The sequence below is a fragment of the Pipistrellus hanaki genome (genome assembly GCF_964339955.1).
Source record: "Pipistrellus hanaki genome assembly, chromosome: 8".
Taxonomy (NCBI): Eukaryota; Metazoa; Chordata; class Mammalia; order Chiroptera; family Vespertilionidae; genus Pipistrellus; species Pipistrellus hanaki.
In genome coordinates, this window is record NC_140510.1 from 73,859,039 (window position 1) to 73,873,732 (window position 14,694).

At 46.1% G+C, this 14,694-nt stretch overlaps 1 protein-coding gene across 2 annotated transcripts in view; it reads left to right on the forward strand.

Annotated features, from left to right (window-relative positions):
* The window catches only part of CASP10 (caspase 10), a 32,603-nt gene extending 18,604 nt beyond the window's left edge, over positions 1–13,999 (forward strand). For both annotated transcript variants that reach the window (XM_084893253.1, XM_084893254.1), the window contains exons 6-8: positions 3,196–3,304; positions 4,390–4,882; positions 11,416–13,999. In XM_084893253.1, the coding sequence (XP_084749379.1) occupies positions 3,196–3,304; positions 4,390–4,882; positions 11,416–11,575 (762 nt within the window). In that variant the 3' untranslated portion in view covers positions 11,576–13,999. The remainder of the gene's footprint in view (positions 1–3,195; positions 3,305–4,389; positions 4,883–11,415) is intronic.
* The last annotated feature ends 695 nt before the right edge of the window (positions 14,000–14,694 follow it).

Below are 14,694 nucleotides of genomic sequence, written 5' to 3' on the forward strand. Positions count from 1 at the left end.
ATTTTTTTTTTACAGAGAGGAAGGGAGAGGGAGAGTTAGAAACATTGATGAGAGAGAAACATCAATCAGCTGCCTCCTGCAACCCCTCCCCCCCCACCCGGGGATGTGCCGGACACCAAGGTTCATGCCCTTGACCGGAATCAAACCTGGGACCCCTGAGTCCCCAGGCCGACGCTCTATCACTGAGCTAAACCAGTTAGGGCAAGAATTCATTTCTTATCTCAATTCAGAGGAAGCCAATGAATGCATGGATTATACCAGGCTTTTCTATGGGAGGATAAAGAGGTGGTTTCCACTTTGAAAGCCTCACATAACAGGTTCTGGGGAAAGTAAGCAACCCTTCAGGATTAGGACACCCTCTGTGAGGAGGGCGGGAACCCCTGGTGGCCTTGAGGCACCAGGCCAGCCGTGACAGAGCAGAATGCTGAGTCTGAGGATGTCTGATATGGTGCTGCCTGCAGAGGGAGAGGGGCCAGAGGGAGGGGCTCGGCAGCGGTGTGTTTATTTCCTTGAATCCTTGCCCAGAAACCATAACCTCAGGGAAATCTTTCAGACCCTGCCGTTGAGAGAACCTGCTTGTGAGCAAACAGGTTATTGGTTCCACACGCTCCACTTCCCTAGGAATCTTAACTGGGAGGTCACGTAATAGGATGTCGGCGCGAATTAACCATTACTGAGTACTTGCTATGTGCCAGGCACTGTTCTAAGAGCTTTCTAGGGCTTATCTCACTTATTTCTTCAATCACATTATCACTGAGTGATGAGGAAACCGAGACTCAAGAGGTCTTTTCTAGACTCATTGGCAAGAAAGGAGCGGAGCCGGAGTTTGGACCCGGCAGTCTGACCCCGGAGCTTGCCCTCCGAACACCTGGCTTGGCTGTGTAGCTGCAGGAGCTCAGGCCACAGCTTCACTTCTTTGAAAAATAAACGAGTTTCTTCCAGTTTTGCAATTCTGAAGCCAGTTGAAACATGGCTTCCCTAGGACCTTACCTTCTCCAAGGTGAGGAGCAATGTGCAGGTGCCCCTCTCTGTATGACAGCAGCCTGGGTCCTTTCAGTGTGTTTTCCGGTCTGGCGGAGACTAGCCTCGCTCAGCCTGAGGTGAGCACCCGGGACAGACCCTTAACCATAACAGTAGTTAATAACTGACTCACAGGCTAGGGTGGAGCTCGCCAGATTCTACGGAAATCTGGCTGGTGGGCGAAGACAAGTTTCAAGGGACGTTTTCCTGTTTACTGTCCTATGACAACTCATCCTTGGCTTCCTCTTTAGGACGGGTCCCTATTCAGAGAAACCAGGGAGTTTGCAGAAACCCTTCAAAGCACTGCAATCCTCAGCCAATGCCAAAAGCATGACTAAGTAATCCCAGTGCTATGGACTGATTTTTGTCTTTCCCAGATTAAGTCTCTGGGCCTTTAAAATTTTTTAATTGATTTTATTTATTCTTATTTTATTGTTGGCCTTATTACAGATGTCCCCCATTTCTCACCCTTTATCCCGCCCCCCTTCCTCCCAACCCCTGCCCTACTGCAGGCTGTGCATGTATGCATATGAGTTCTTTGGTTAATCTCTTCCCATCTCCCCACTTCTCCTCCTTGGTATCTGCTCAGTCTCTTTCCAGTGACAGATACATGGTGACTCGATCCAAGCCAGCTTTCTACCGGAAACATTTGATCTGATTCATGTGGTGTTGACTCTCAACCCACCTCATGGAAGGATATCTAAGTGAGAAGATATATTTGAAGAGTATAAGTATTTCTCTTTCTCGGTGACCGAGTAACCCTGGTCTCTATGGCGATGTTGGGACAATCTGGTTACAGTCTAACTTCTGAAACCAGCACAAAGGTCTGGACAGTTTCTTCGGAGCGTCTCCAACTGGGGTCTCACTGGGGTCTCACCCTTCGGCAGTGTTTTTCAACCTTTTTTGGGCAAAGGCACACTTGTTTCATGAAAAAAATCATGAGGCACACCACCATTAGAAAATGTTAAAAAATTTAACTCTGTGCCTACATTGACTATATATAAAGTAATTCTCTTGAATAGGAATCAAATAAACACAAAGAAAGTATTTTATAATTACTTTATTATGAAATATTAAGTAAACAAAATAGTGAAAAATTATAAAATTCTGTCTTGTCTGCACCTACGGCACACCAGGCAACATCTGTTGAAAAACGCTGCCCTTCGGGACTTTGAGGGCTCAGAGTTCTTTGTGTCGGTTTTGGTTCTTCTTCCTCTTTCCGTGATCATCTCTGTCCTTCCTACCTTTCTTTATAACCTCCAGAAGTGTGCTGACACTTGACTAGGAAGGGGACACTAAGGCTCTTTCAGTCACACATACTTTTTAAAAATTATTTCCAGAAATGGGAATTCCTTTTTTTACTGACTGATGCCACTCCTTGTCCGTTTGGATTCAAGATGTACCATGTTTTCAGGAGATCATTTTAGCCACATAGGACCCGCTGAAGCCAGCTCAGATAACTTGTAATCATAGGCTGTTTGTGATAGCCTTCTGAAATAATTGCATACATTTTAAAATTCCCACTGTGATCGCTACCAAAGAGATTTCTCTGCTTTAGGAGGAAACAGATCACTCCGAGTCCTACCATCTGAAAAAAATTACCATTTGTATTTCTGTTGTTTTGTTAGGTCCTTACCTTTACTTTCTTCACTTTGCTCATCCAAAAAGGAAGATGCGCCGAAACCGGTTTGGCTCAGTGGATAGAGGGCCAGCCTGCGGACTGAAAGGTCCCGGGTTCAATTCCGGTCAAGGGCATGTACCTTGGTTGCGGGCACATCCCCAGTAGGGGGCGTGCAAGAGGCAGCTGATCGATGATTCTCTCTCATCGATGTTTCTAGCTTTCTATCCCTCTCCCTTCCTCTCTGTAAAAAAATCAATAAAATATATTTAAAAAAAAAAAAAAAAAAAAAAGGAAGATGCTTTTGCATAAAACCTGGGTTTTCCAAAGTTAAAAAAAATACTTTGTTACTTAACACTGAGAACTGACATTTTGCAATTAAACCAGGTGAACTCTGAATTTTAGTCTGAGCCTGGCAATCGATCAATTCCAGACCAGGCCCAGGCTCTTGAGAATGCTCTGCCTTTGGTACCGATAAATGGAGTGGTTGGTTAGAAACATTAAACTCTTAAAGTGAAGATTCTCTAATAAGTGGTTCCATCTCTTCTTCTTTCAAGGATGGAACTGTGTACAGGATGAATCGTAAACACAGAGGCTACTGTGTTGTTATCAACAACCAGAACTTTACCTCACTGTTAAAAAGAGAAGGGACTAACAAAGACGCTGGTAAGACAGGCTGTAATAGTATGTTACAGGCTGGGGATCTTAAAATCACTTTCCACTTTCATATTTTCTTTCTGTAATTACTAATCTTCCATTTAATGTAAGGGTGATATTATAAATGTTTCAAAGCCTCCTATATACCCCAAGTGTTTTAGTCCATCCAAACAACCAAGACTGGGTGGCTTATAGACAACCAACCTGTATTTCTCATGGTTCTGAAGGCTGGACCGTCTAAGATCAAGGCTATGGGGTTTCAGTGTCTGGTGAGAGTCTTCTTCCTACATGGCTATCTGCCCGCTGTAACTTCACTTGGGGTTTCTTTTTTTTCTTTAAATATATATATATATTTTACACAGAGGAAGGGAGAAGGATAGAGAGTTAGAAACATTGATGAGAGAGAAACACTGATCAGCTGCCTCTTGCACACCCCACACTGGGAATGTGCTCGTAACCAAGGTACATGCCCTTGACTGGAATCAAACCTGGGACCTTTCAGTCTGCAGGCTGACGCTCTATCCATTGAGCCAAACCGGCCAGGGCTCACTTGGGGTTTCTTTATGGGGTCAACCCTCGTGGCCTAAGCATGTGTCAAAGGCCCCACTTTCTAATACCCACACCTTGAGAGTTAGGATTTCAACATGTGAATTTTGGGGAGGCACAAACTTTTAGACCATAGCACCTGGGGTGCCAGCAACCTGCTTACAGAGTGAAAGGGGCCCCTGACCACATATGATTCCGTGATGTGGGGGTGAGCATGCTGGGTCAGTATGAGAAAACCTGTGTTTGAGCTCTGGCTCCACCACTAAGTGCGATTTGTGACCATGGGAGAGTCACAGAGCCCCAGCTCCCTCACCCGTGAAGTAGAATGGACTCTGGCCTCTCCTCACTCGCAGGGCCGTTGTGATAGCACTGTAGATGCTATAAAAAGCAGGTTAACCATAAAATTTTATTGTTATGAAAGTAAAACATAAGCCAAAGTTTCAGGATATTTGCTATGAAATTTATATAACTATTAGCATTGTTTGACCCCTTTTATTTCATTTCGCTCAGTTTTTTCACTATTCATCCTCGCCCACCTTTTTTTTAAGAGTGCCTGAAGCATGTGTTTCAGTGGCTTGGATTCAACGTAGATATACGGGATGATGTAACTAAAGAATGCCTGGAGGAAGTTCTACAAAAATATCAGAGTCATCCAGACCATGCCAACGGAGACTGCTTTGTGTTCTGTGTTCTGACCCACGGGAAATTTGGAGCTATCTACTCTTCAGACGATGCCCTCATTCCTATTCGGAAGATCATGTCTCACTTCACAGCCCAGCAGTGCCCCGGTCTGGTTAACAAACCCAAACTCTTTTTCATCCAGGCCTGTCAAGGCAAGGAGATACAATCTTCTGTATGTATTGAAGCAGATGCTATAAATCCTGAATTAATAGAGACTCCCCTTGAGGACAGTGTTCCAAATGAAGCAGACTTCCTTCTTGGCCTGTCCACTGTCCCTGGCTACGTATCTTTTCGTCACAGGAGAGAAGGGAGCTGGTATATTCAATCTCTGTATAACCATTTGAAGGTCTTGGTCCCAAGGTAAGAGTTTCACATTGTTCTATCTATCATCTATCTATCTATCTATCCATCCATCCATCCATCCATCCAACATATCTTTATTGAGCACCAACATATAACTGGAAAGGAAGATATGGAATAAAAAAAAAGATAGTGTCCTTTGCCCGCAAGCTGCTCACAAGTAGATGAGGAAGAGATCCTTCTGTGGTAGATATATACGTAAAGCACAGGTGTTATGGTACCTCACCCAGATTTGGAGGACCAGGGGAAACATCTGGTTGGGGTGAAAGACATGCTGAGCAGCGGGGGCCTTTCATTTGCTCCTTCCTTTATTAATTTACTAGTCACACATATTCAGTGAGTGCCTATGTGCTGCCTTTGGGCCATAGGCTTGGTCTCCTGCCTTGGCTCTGATAACTTTCCTTCTGTCTCTGCCACATGCTCCTTACCTGGTGTCCTGGCAGTGGGCCTTCACCAAGGTTCTGCCCTGGACCACCTCCTCCACTGTCTCTCTGGAGACTCTCCGGGTAGTTTCCGCGATCCCGGAGGCCACTGGCATCTCCATGGAAATGCCTCCCAAGTTGCCATCTCTGAGTCCTGCCATCTCTGAAGTGTAGCTTCATCCAAGTTTATGTCCTCAGGCATCGTATCTGACATATGGTTGAGCTTGGTAACTATCTGGTGCACCAATGAATGAGTGACCCAATCAAGGTCACTCTGAAGGTCATTCTTACACATTTTCACAGGCTGCCAGACCCCCTACCTTTGCGTTGCCCTTGACCTCACATCCCGAATTCATCCTCTCAGCCCGCTGCGAGCTAGGAGCTCCTACTCCCCAGTCCCCCATCTGTAGAGATGGCCACAGTGTTCTTCTGGGGACTTAAGACAGGGAACCGGATTGGAGCCTTGAGTGACCTCAGCTTTTCTCTCTTTTTACCAACCTCTCCATCCCCACCATAGCCACCAGAGGCCAAAGTGCTAGGGCTTCAGAGCCGAGGGGATACTGGGTGCCTGCTAGACTGGGTCTGAGCTAGGGGCTGGGAGATGGCTGGGAATCGGAGACAAACATCTCTTCTTCAGGGTGTGAGCGGGCGGGCGGGGGGCGGGCGGCGCTGGCAGCAGCGATGGACACCCATGAGGACCATGATTCCTCCGCCGAGGATGCAGGCGGATCCAACCACGACCCCCAGCTTGAGCCCGGAGTTTCTCTTCCTGAGCAAGAATTGAAAGCCCTGGGAGAAGATGGAGAGGAACTTTTCAAAATGCGGGCAAAGCTGTTTCTTCAGAGGACAGTCTCCCGGCTTGGAAGGAAGGAGGCACCGGCACGCCAGGCTCCCGAAGCGGAAGGAACAGGGACCGTCCGCCTCACCAGGAGGGACAAGACCCTGGAGGTGCGCGCCCAGCACCTTCTCCTGGCGATGGAGCTGAGCCAGCGCGGGCGGACCGCCGGCTGGAGCGCCCTCCCCGCCTTTGCGCCTTTGCAGCTTCCTCGATGCTGAACACGCACAGAAATCCAAGACAAAGCTTGGAGAATGCAGGAAAGAGAGCGAAGAAAGAGGAAAGAGAGGAAGATTGGGCCAAAACGACAATGCCACAGTGCGAGAAAGTGGCTGAAAAGCTAAGCTCTCCTGGAGGAGACCCAGGAGAAAGCTGAGGAGAAGCAATAAGTCCGCTGCCTTTGTAGTCTGTTCCTTTTTCCTTTTTAAAAAAATTTCCCTGCCCCTTCTTTTCGGTTTGTTTTTAATCCGTTTTGTTTTTACAAGGGGCTTTTTTTTTTTTTCCAGTTGATTTTATTTATTTATTTTAAAATCTTTATTGTTCATATTATTATAAATGTCCCTCATTCCCCCCCCCCCCTCCATTGCTCCCCTCCACCAGGTTCCCACCCCACCCTCTGCCCTTTCCCCATCCCTCATTGTCCTCATCCATAGGTGCACAGTTTATGTTCAGTCTCTTCCCACATCCCCCTCTCCCCTTTTCCCCAAGAATCGTCAGTTCACTCCCCTTCCATACCTCTGATTCTATTATATTCACCAGTTACTATTGTTCATCAGATTTTTTTTTTAATTCCCTTGGTTTTTAGATTCACTTGTTGATAGTTACGTTTTTGTTGTTCATAATTTTTATCTTTATTTACTTTCTCTTCCGAAAGAACCCCCTTCAGCAATTTATATAATTCTGGTTTGGCGGTGATGAACTCCTTTAGCTTTTTTTATTTGTGAAGCTCTTTATCTGACCTTCGATTCTGAGTGATAGCTTTGCTGGATAGATTATTTTTGGCTGTAGGTTCTTGCTATTCATCACCTTGAATATTTCTTGCCATTCCCATCTGGCCTGCATGGTTTCTGTTGAGAAATCAGCTGACAATCGTATGGATGGTCCTTTATAGGTAACTACCTGCTTTTCTCTTGCTGCTTTTAATATTCTCTCTCTGTCTTTTGCTCTTGGAATTTTAATTATGATGTGTCTTGGTGTGGTCCTCTTTGGATTCCTTTTGTTTGGGGTTCTGTGCACTTCCTGGACTTGTAAGTCTAATTCTTTCACCAGGTGGGGGAAGTTTTCTGTCACTAATTTCTTCCAGTATGTTTTTGGTATCTTGTTCTCTCTCTTCTTCTGGGACCCCATAATTCTGATGTTGGTTCGCTTGAAGTTGTCCCAGAGTTTCTTACATTATCTTCAACTTTCTGGATTCTCTTATCTTCTTGCTTCTGTGGAGGAGTGTTCTCTGGCTCTTTATGTTTCAAATCTTTGACTTGATTCTTGTGATCTTCCATTCTGTTTTTAGGACTCTGTATAATATTTTTTATTTCAGACAATGTATTCTTTATTTCTTGTTGATCCCTTATTACTTCTTGTTGATCCCTTATTATTTCTAGTTGATCCCTTTTCATATCCTCATAGGTTTCATTTATTTTATTGGCCTTTTCTAGGAAATTCTTGAAAAACCTTATAACCGTGGTTTTGAACTCTATATCCAATCACTTTTTGTCCTCCATTTCTTTCGTTTGTGATCTGTTTCCTTGTCTCAGCATTTTTGCAGCTTCCCTGAGTTGGTAGCCTTAAAAGCCTCTGTGTTCAGCTTGGATGGGGTGGAGTTTCAGGGTGGAGCCTACAAGCTTGGCTTTCCTCAGCCCCCTCCCTATGCGGCTCCCAAGTCTCAGTGTTCCTCAGTGTCCTTCGGTACTTGCTGCAAGCACCTCTGAGAGAAAGGTGCCCTCGAGTTTCGCCTGCTACCAAACAGTCTAGGCTCTCCCCCCATGATCCCGGAACTGGGGTTCAGTTCAGTTGGAAGTGGAGTTGGAAGTGGAGTTCAGAACAGTCTGGAGCTTTTGTCTCCTTCCCGCTAGGGCAATCCAGCAGCACAGTCAACCGTCCGTTCTCTGCACACAACGTGCGAGCCTCCTGGACTTCCTCTCCACTCCCTGGGTTTCCGCCTTACAGCCCAGGTTCCCTCTGTATGAGCCTGGGTCCCCAGGGTCTGGCCTAGAACTGGGATTTAGTGTAGTCGGCACTGGGGCTCAGCACAGTCTGGAGCTTTTGTCTCCTTTCCCCTGGGGCAATCTAGCAGCAGAGTCAACAGTCCATCCTCTGCCTTTCGCTGCTCCCCTGAGATTCCGCCTTACAGCCCAGGCTACCTCTGTATGAGCTTGGGTCCCCAGGGTCTGGCCTAGAACTGGGGTTCAGTGCTGTCGGATCTGGGGTTCAGCACAGTCCGGAGCTTTTATCTCCTTTCTGCTAGGGAACGCCAGCCAGGCACTCGGCCGCCCCTCCTCTCCGGCTCCGTCCTCTACCCGCGTGCACACACAGCATGTCTCCATACCTTAGGCTTTTACAGCTCCTCTGATTTCCCTTCTGGTTTTCTCTTTCCTTCTTGTTGTAGAATTTCCAGTCAGTCGACTTTCCTGTAGTTCTGGGTAATGTCCATTTTGTATTTTAGTTGTATTTTATTGAAATTGTTGTGTGAGGCTGTGGTTAGGCGTCCACCTATGCAGCCATCTTGGATCCCCCTACAAGGGGCTTTTAAATTTTTTTTAAATATATATATTTTTTATTGATTTCAGAGAGGAAGGGAGAGGGGAGAGAGAGAGAGATAGAAACATCAATGATGAATGAGAATCATTGATTGGCTGCCTCCTGCACGCTCCCTACTGGGGATCGAGCTGGCAAGCCCAGGCATGTGCCCTTGGTGGAATCAAACCTGGGACCCTTCAGCCCACAGGCTGACGCTCTACCCACTGAGCCAAACCAGCTAGGGCTACAATGGACTGAATTCCAACATTCAGGTGTTTCAGTGTTTTTGAAGTTTCCGCCCCCGCTGTTGAAGATGACCAGAAAACCACCCCCTAGCCATGAAAATGTACTGTGCTTTCTCTTCCAACAGGGAAACACTGATTTATAGTCAGCAGCCATAGTGAAAAAAAAAAAAACAAAACTATTTGAAACCTTAAAAAACAACAACTCTTTTCCATGTAGCTTACAGTCCAGTAAGAGGCAGACATATAATAAAACTGTAAGTAAATGAGTATTTAAATGAATGAGATAATTTTAGAAAGTGATGCCTGCTACGAAGAAAGCAAAACAGGATCATGATACTGGGCCTGGGGGTGGGGGCAAGGAGCGGCTTGAGAAGGCTCTTTGGGAGAGGTGATCGTGCCAGTGGCTGAGTGATGGGGAGTCGGCCACAGGAAGATTTCAGGAGAGAGAGAGAACAGCTAGTGTGATCAGGATGGAAGGACTTAGAATCAGACGGGGCTTACATTCCGATCTGAAAAATAACATCGATGCCCTGGCTGGTTTGGCTCAGTATATAGAGCATCCGCCTACACTGAAGGGTCCCAGGTACAATTCCTGTCAAGGGCACGTACCTTGGTTGCAGGCTCCTCCCTGGCCAGGGCCCTGGTCAGGATGCATGCAGGAGCCAACCAATCAATGTGTTGCTCTCACATCGATGTTTCTCTCTGTCTTTTCCTCTCTCTTCCACTCTCCCTAAAAATCAACCGGGAAAATTTCCTCAGGTGAGGATTAAAAAAAATAATAATGAAAATTAACGATGATGATGAGAAGTAGCAGTAATGCTAATCATACCAAGAATGATGGTCAAGCTGAAGCCAGTTTGGCTCAGTGGTAGAGCATCGGTCTGCGGACTGAAAGGTCCCAGGTTCGATTCCGGTCAAGGGCATGTGCATTGGTTGCGGGCACATCCCCAGTAGGGGGTGTGCAGGAGGCAGCTGGTCGATGTTTCTCTCTCATCGACGTTTCTAGCTCTCTATCCTTCTCCCTTCCTCTCTGTAAAAAAAAAAAAAAAAATCAATAAAAAAACAAAACAAAACAAAACAAACAAACAAACAAAAAACCACAATGATGGTCAGTGGAATATTGTAGCCGGTGTTCTAAGTGCTTTACATAAATTACCTGATTTCATTCCCATGGCAGTCCCTACAATGAGTCCTATTATGGTCTTCATTTTAGAGGTGAGAAAACGGAAGCATAGGAAAGTAAGTAACCTGCCCAAGGCCATGTGACCCATGAGTGACAGAGCGATGATTCAAACTTAAGTCTGTCTGAAGGGCCTATGCGTTGCTTCTGATGATATGTGTTGCCCGCCCTGCCAGCCCAGGCTCAAGTGTTCTCTCCTCTAGGGACCGACCCTTCTCTTCTCCCAGCCCGGAGTTCTGACTTTCTCCTTCAAACTTTAAGTGGAACTTTGACCTTCTTTTCAGATGGTGTTGATCACATTCTGCTTTGTATTATGCATTTTGTGTGTACATGTTTTATGCCTGCATTTTAAGTCTTTCAGATCAAGAATTATATCACATTTATCTCTGAATCCATCTCCAAACCAAGAACAGAGAGGACATAATTACTACCAGGCTCTCTTTCTCCACCTCTATCACCTGCCTATCTATTCTTTCCATCTTTCTATGATTCATCTATCTATTTATCATCTATTTATCAGCTTGAAGGAAGAACGTGGAAAAATAATTATATGTAAAATTCCTTTGTGGAATAAGTACATTAAAATGCAAGCTGTAATTTTTATAATGTCCTCAAACACTGAATGTAGAATTAAAAATTTTATATAATTTAGAATTTATTTTTCAATTTCAGAGGTATTTCTTTTCTTTTTTTGTTTGTTAATCCTCACTCGAGGACACTTTTCCATTGATTTTTAGGGAGCATGGAAAAAAGAGGGAAAGATAGAGAGAAACATTGATGTGAGAGCAACACATTGATTGGTGGTCTCTTGCACAAGCCCTGACCAGGGCCTGGGCCGGGGAGGAGCCTGCAACCAACGTTTGTGCCCTTGACTGGAATCGAACCCTGGGCACTTTGGTCCACAGGCTGACACTATCCACTGAGCCAAACCAGCCTGGGCCGGAAGTATTTCTTTATTGTTGGCAGGATCCCGGGTAGAATCTGGATCTGTTGGGCTAGGAAGGAGCCACATGTTTTATGGTCTTATTTCTTTTTTGTTTTGTTATGGTCTTATTTCTAAGATCCGGTACCTGATTTCTGTCTTCTGATTGAAAATATGTTTTCTTCTCTGCCTGCAGAGGTGAAGATATCTTATCCATCCTCACTGCTGTCAATAATGATGTGGGCCGACGAGGACCAAAGAAACAAATCCCTCAGCCTGTCTTCACACTGCGTAAAAAAGTCATCTTCCCTGTGCCCTGGCAAGAACTCCCAGAGAGAGTTCCCACTGACTCTTAGACTGGAAAGGAATCTTGTTTTCCAACTTCCCACCCAGCGTAGGAATCAGTGACAGATGGTGAGCTGGCCTTCGTCTGTCATTCTAGCAACAAGGAATGTCTACTTTCTGACACAGTTCTACTTTCTGTGTCCTCCCCGCCTTTTAACAAATCTAAATGCTGCCAGACGTTTTTCTTTGTAACGAGTGATGCCTTGGACTATATTCTTGCCTTTTGCTCTGTACCCTGAGGAAAAAAAGCAATTGGCTTTCGTTTGTGTAGCTGTGAAGGGAAAGGCGGAACGAGGAACATTTTAAGGTTCCCTTTCGCTCTAGGGACCAATGTTCTTAGATTTCCCCTCTACCTGACCACTCCTTGTTATAAGGGGCCACTCCCTGTGTCCCCCTCCCCATGGCCCTGTTTTGGACATTGGCCCATGATGAGAGCACAAGATCACGGTTTCCAACCCTCCTCTGCTCTTCCCTTCCCAAAGCTTTCCTTCTACACACCTCCCGAGGGGCACCTTGGGTTTACAGCCACTCCCGCCTCCTGCATCCCTGTCTGGGAAGGTGCTGCTGCAGGCGCGGGGCCAGCTCTAGGAAACGACAGCTGAGTGTACACGAGACTCACGCGCAGCTACTCCGGGAGCAGGCACTTTACAACCTGATGCTACTTCCCTGTCAGCCAGAACCTTGCAGAGGCTGGTGACAGAACACTCAACTCAGACGGAGGAAAGCAACAGGTTTATTGCCTCTGCCACTTGCAAACCTGAATGCATGATGCTGACTTCCAGTGAGGCCTGCATCGGGACTCTGCAGTACAGCCTGAGTCTCCGGGCCTGGGCCCTCAGGGTTGGCAGCTGGGCCCACAGGCTCGCTCGGCTCCTCCAGCCACAGGAAAAGGAGAGGAGCAGCGTGGGGGACCCACCCTGCTCACAGGGGTTGCTGCCCCCTCCTTGGCCAGAGAGGTGTCTGGCTTCGCCTGCAGAGAGGTGGCTCTGTATGGCAGCCTTGGTGCTTCTAAAATGAATGTTTGTGAACTCTGTTTTCAATTTCGAGAGGGATTTCTCTATTTTAATTCTTGGAAAGAGAGAGATGGGAAGTGCTGCGGTTAAGACCTTTGTTTATAGATGAGGAAGCTGCGGTCTAAGGAGGCAGGGCAGTGTGCTGCTGCCTCCCAGCCGGTTACTGGTTACGTGACTCCGTTTCCCATGTAAGTGAGCTGAGCAGCCCTGGGACACAGCGGGGCTTTGTGAACGGCCCCTCGGATACATGCCCTCCCTCCCCAGAGTTTTGTGTCCATTAGTTGTACTTATATGCATGTATACAAGTCCTTCGGTTGATCTCTTATCTCCCCCAAAGCTAGTTTTTTGAGCCTTATCTATAAATTAGAGAAAATGTTATCTGTGGGGAGGATCATGTAACCAGTAACCAGCTGGGAGGCAGCAGCACATTGCCCTGCCTCCTTAGACCGCAGCTTCCTCATCTATAAACATACATACATACAGGGTGGGGTAAAAGTAGGTTGACAATTGTAAACCTTTTGCCCCATCCTCTATATATTCTTAGATTTAATGGCTATTTATTTAGTTACCTATTTAATTACATAGATAGCTAAATAGAGACACCTGTATGCAATGTGCTGCTGTGCATATAAGGCCTTTAAATGCAGTCTTTTGGTAGGAATGCAAATGAAAATAGCAGAATCTGAGTTCCTTTGCATCTAATTCCAGCTACTTGTAGCTGCAAATCAACACTAGCAATACCTACTGCTATCCTCTGAGTGAAGAGCTGGCTCTTCCCTCACTGGCTCACCATGCCCCGCAGCAACCAGGCCAGCTCCTGACTCTGAGTCAGATAGACAAAACACTGCTGATGAAGTCTCCCTCATTGGAAACATTTGGGGTTCACCTTGTGGGACTACTTCAGGGACTTATCTTGGTGATGGGCAGGAATGATATCAAGGGATTCCCACTTAGTAATACAGTATCTCCCGGCCAATGATCAGGTTATTTAAGCATATAAGCAACTGGTGCATTGTGGGTACTGGCCAATCAGGGAATAGACTCTGACCAGTATAATTCAGTGGTAAATGCTGCTGAATTACACCCCTTTACCAATGATCAAGTCTCCACTGAGGCCAATCAAATTAGAAGTTTAACTCATTTTAGAGATAACTTTTGTGCCATATCTACCTTACAAAGTCTTCCAGGTCCGATGCTGTCTGAGTGATTTAGTCAAGCTGTTCTCAGCCTGGAATTCTTGGGTCCACAGGTGTTTGTGGCTTCCTTCTACGGCAGGGATCTTCAAACTACGGCCCGCGGGCCACATGCAGCCCCCAGGGGAGTCTGGTCCTGCCCGCCAGGTTTTTTGGGCAGTGAGCGCAGCCAAGGTGTTAGAGTAGGGATTAGTAGTTCATATAGTCCGGCCCTCCAGCTCTCTGAGGGACCGTGATCTGGCCCCCACTTTAAAAAGTTTGAGGACCCCTGTTCTACGGGGTCTTTCAGTCCTCCACCATCATTTTAAATGTTGTCATTCTTTTTTGGTGATAATGAAAAAAACGTTAATAGAAGTGCATCCTGGCTCTTCCGTATGACCACTTTATATGCATTTGAGTTCTGCTACACAAACTCTGTGCTCACATCCTGATGTTTACCAAAGGGTTGGACTTTTAAAAAAAATTAAATTAATTGGGGTGATATTGGTTAATAAAATTATATAGGTCTCAAGTGAACATGGCTATGATACATGATTTATATATTGCATTGTGTGCCCATACATTGAACTTTTTAATGTAGCATGGATGAGGGTCCTCGGCTGGAGGCCCTCGGATTTATTGTCTGGTGCCCGTGGTTAATCTATTTGAAACCTGCTGCAATCCATCCTCTCACCCATGACAGGGTTGCCCATCCTCCACCATCCTTCACTCTTCTAGCAGTGGGGACTCACATCACATGCAGTCATGGATTTGGGAGCTTACAAGAATTCTAGAAACCCTGTGGTCCAGCCTTTCGAGTGTTGGGTGACTTGTTGAATTCTCACAGCTGTTAGTGAAGGGTTTGCAATCCGGTGTATCTACTGCTCTGCAACCCTGCTATCTGGTTTTTCACGTGTGGACAGCTTAATCCTTCCTTTCTCTGCT